Here is a 2,474-nt window from a genome sequence, read left to right as displayed (position 1 = left end):
GGCAGCTGTCTTCAAAGAGCAGTGCAGAGCTGCCAGCCGCTCCCTGTCGAGTGCATCGGCCGCCTGTGCCCCTCAGCGGGGCAGCTCGGTGAGACAAGCCGGCAGAGAGGAAGCAGCAGGCACAGGGGTGCATCTGCAGGGGCGTCTCCATTGTCTGGAGATTAGGCTTTTGCGGAAGGAAGCGGCAACACTGGTGACCTTCCATATTGCACAATGGCTTGTTTTCTATAACTTCGTCTTTCCACAACTTGTGGGTTTTTTTCTGCATGATGTATTTAATTTGCTCCTGTCCCCTCCCCACACACACCTAAGTCCTTTGAATGAGCAAAATTGAGGAGGGAGGGGAGAACAAAATAAAAACGTGGGGTTTTTTTTCCCCTAGAGGATTTTCAATCAAAATAATTTCAAATTATGGGGTCAGAATGAATGTCATACTTCTATTTAAGTACTTGCCTACTTTGTGGGATGTTTTGTACAGATTCTTCACTAAATTATCTTAGCTACTGTTGCTAGGTAACATTGTTTGCCTCATAGCATCAGAGAAATAAGAGGGTCAAAGAGAGCAATTTCGTGTTATTATCATCTGAGTTATACTAATAAGGTTTTCATTGTACATCTTAGAAATTTTTCCCCCTTTTTTTTCCCTTAGGGAACGTCATTGTCTATGGGAATACAATTGACATTCACACCACAGTAGAAACCCTCTTATCTCTTGGAATTGGTGGTTCTCGCATACATCTCGTACAGCCTCCACTCAGCTCAAATGTTACTTGCCTTAACAACAACGAAATCGAAAGTGCTGTTCAGGAGGCACTGTCAAAAGCTGGCGTGTCTGTTTATTATGACAGTATCCTGGCACAGTGGAACGAAGGCGACGACCCAGACCTTATCACATGTGCTGCTTTCACTACTAATACAAAACCGTTTAAATTGCAGTGTTCAGTAAGTATATGCTTTCATTGTATTTCCTTCAGTCTGGTTTTTAAGACAAAGACCATCAAATTCAGATAGTCCTGTGTTGGTTTATCTATTTTCTCATTGTCTCTAGAGGATTGAACATTCACTTGTTTAGACTAAAGGATTGTTTTTTAAAAATCCAAATAAAACCATTGTTAATGCCCTGACTGATTTGGATTAAAATGTATTTAAGTCACCTGACTCAAAAATAGTTGTTCACTGCTGAGTGACGAATACCCTTAATTCATTTGCTAACTAATTCCAGAAATCCTTTTATTATTTAAATGCATACAGTAACTCTTGTCTATAGTTATGTGCATTTGATTAAGATTTGATTAAGTTATGGTAGAAGCCAATAATGTTAGGATAGAGAGGCCTACTATGTAACTTAATTAAAATGTATTTTAAATAGGTTTTTCTCCCTCTACATTAGTGACTGCATTTTTGTTCATCTACAGTATCAATATCTAGGTAAATTATACGCACACTCACAGGTATGGTCCCACTGTGAGATTTGGGACAGGTTTTAGCCTTTCCTAACAGGCAGAGTACTTCTGTTTTTTCTTTATCGGGCTAATCCATGCGAGTGAGCACTTCTAGTAGGGTCGCTTCGACACGTGCATCCATAGGAAGCCGTATGGCCCCCTCAACGCACCCCGCTGCGTCCACGCTTCTTTGTGCAGCCAGTCTGTTGTAATTCTGGAAAGGAAGAGCCGCGTGCCTCCCCCGGAGAGCTCCCCAGGAGTCAGTGGTCCCTGCCGGCTCCCCTGCGCTGGAAAGCTCTAACTCATTGGGTTTTCCCAACTCTTTTCTTTTTAATGTATGGATAGTTAAGCCCTTCCTGATGGAGGTGAAGACCTTGCATAGCACTCTTACCTGCTAGCAGTCTCCTGGCTTTGGTCCCCATATCAGTAGTTACGTTCCTCCCACTCTCTCCTCATATGCAGCTCTTCAGTTTCTCTCCTATTTCCCTGAAATCCCTCTATTTTTATCCTTCTTCCACAGAGACCTCAATGTGGATCTTGTTCTTGCAACTTAATATCTATTCACCACCTCCCCATCAGCCCCCCTTCTTTTCCCCACCTCCTTGCCTGTGTGGCCTGTGCTATTCCTTCCAGACCCCCATTTCCTCGTGGTTTGTTTCTCTTGCCCTTTTGTGTCCCCTGCCCCGTGCCTGTCCTTCCTCCAGCCATGGTTCTTCCTGCTCGAGGTCTCTCTTACCCAGCCACTGAGATGAGAGACGTGCAATTACTTGTGATGTCAGGGGCTTTATATTCTCCAAAACCGGCTCAGCAGTCTTGCACGGCTCCCGTATCTGCATTTAGCCGCCTGGGAGGACAGGCTCAGAGGAGGACAGGGCTCTGGAGAGCAGCCTTCGCCAGGAAGGCAGCTGCGTTCGCGAGGGAGCAGGCTGTGCAGGAATTGGCACTGCAGCAGCTCTGGGCCTTTTGGGATTTGAGCCAATATCAACTGTTGATTGGCAGTTCTTGGGGGCTTAATTTGTTGAGTCCTGCAGG

General features: G+C 44.9%; 1 protein-coding gene across 1 annotated transcript in view; it reads left to right on the top strand.

Annotated features, from left to right (window-relative positions):
• Positions 1-649: 649 nt before the first annotated feature.
• LOC104073194 (uncharacterized protein C20orf26-like) overlaps positions 650-2,474 on the top strand; it is a gene marked incomplete at both ends in the record, with an annotated part of 25,408 nt that continues 23,583 nt past the window's right edge. Inside the window, one exon of the mRNA XM_009572885.1 lies at positions 650-942. Within this exon, the coding sequence (XP_009571180.1) occupies positions 650-942 (293 nt within the window). The remainder of the gene's footprint in view (positions 943-2,474) is intronic.

Source organism: Fulmarus glacialis, unplaced genomic scaffold (genome assembly GCF_000690835.1).
Source record: "Fulmarus glacialis isolate BGI_N327 unplaced genomic scaffold, ASM69083v1 scaffold9822, whole genome shotgun sequence".
Taxonomy (NCBI): Eukaryota; Metazoa; Chordata; class Aves; order Procellariiformes; family Procellariidae; genus Fulmarus; species Fulmarus glacialis.
The sequence above is the reverse complement of the archived record's forward strand: the minus strand, read 5'-3'. Positions and strand labels throughout refer to the sequence as shown.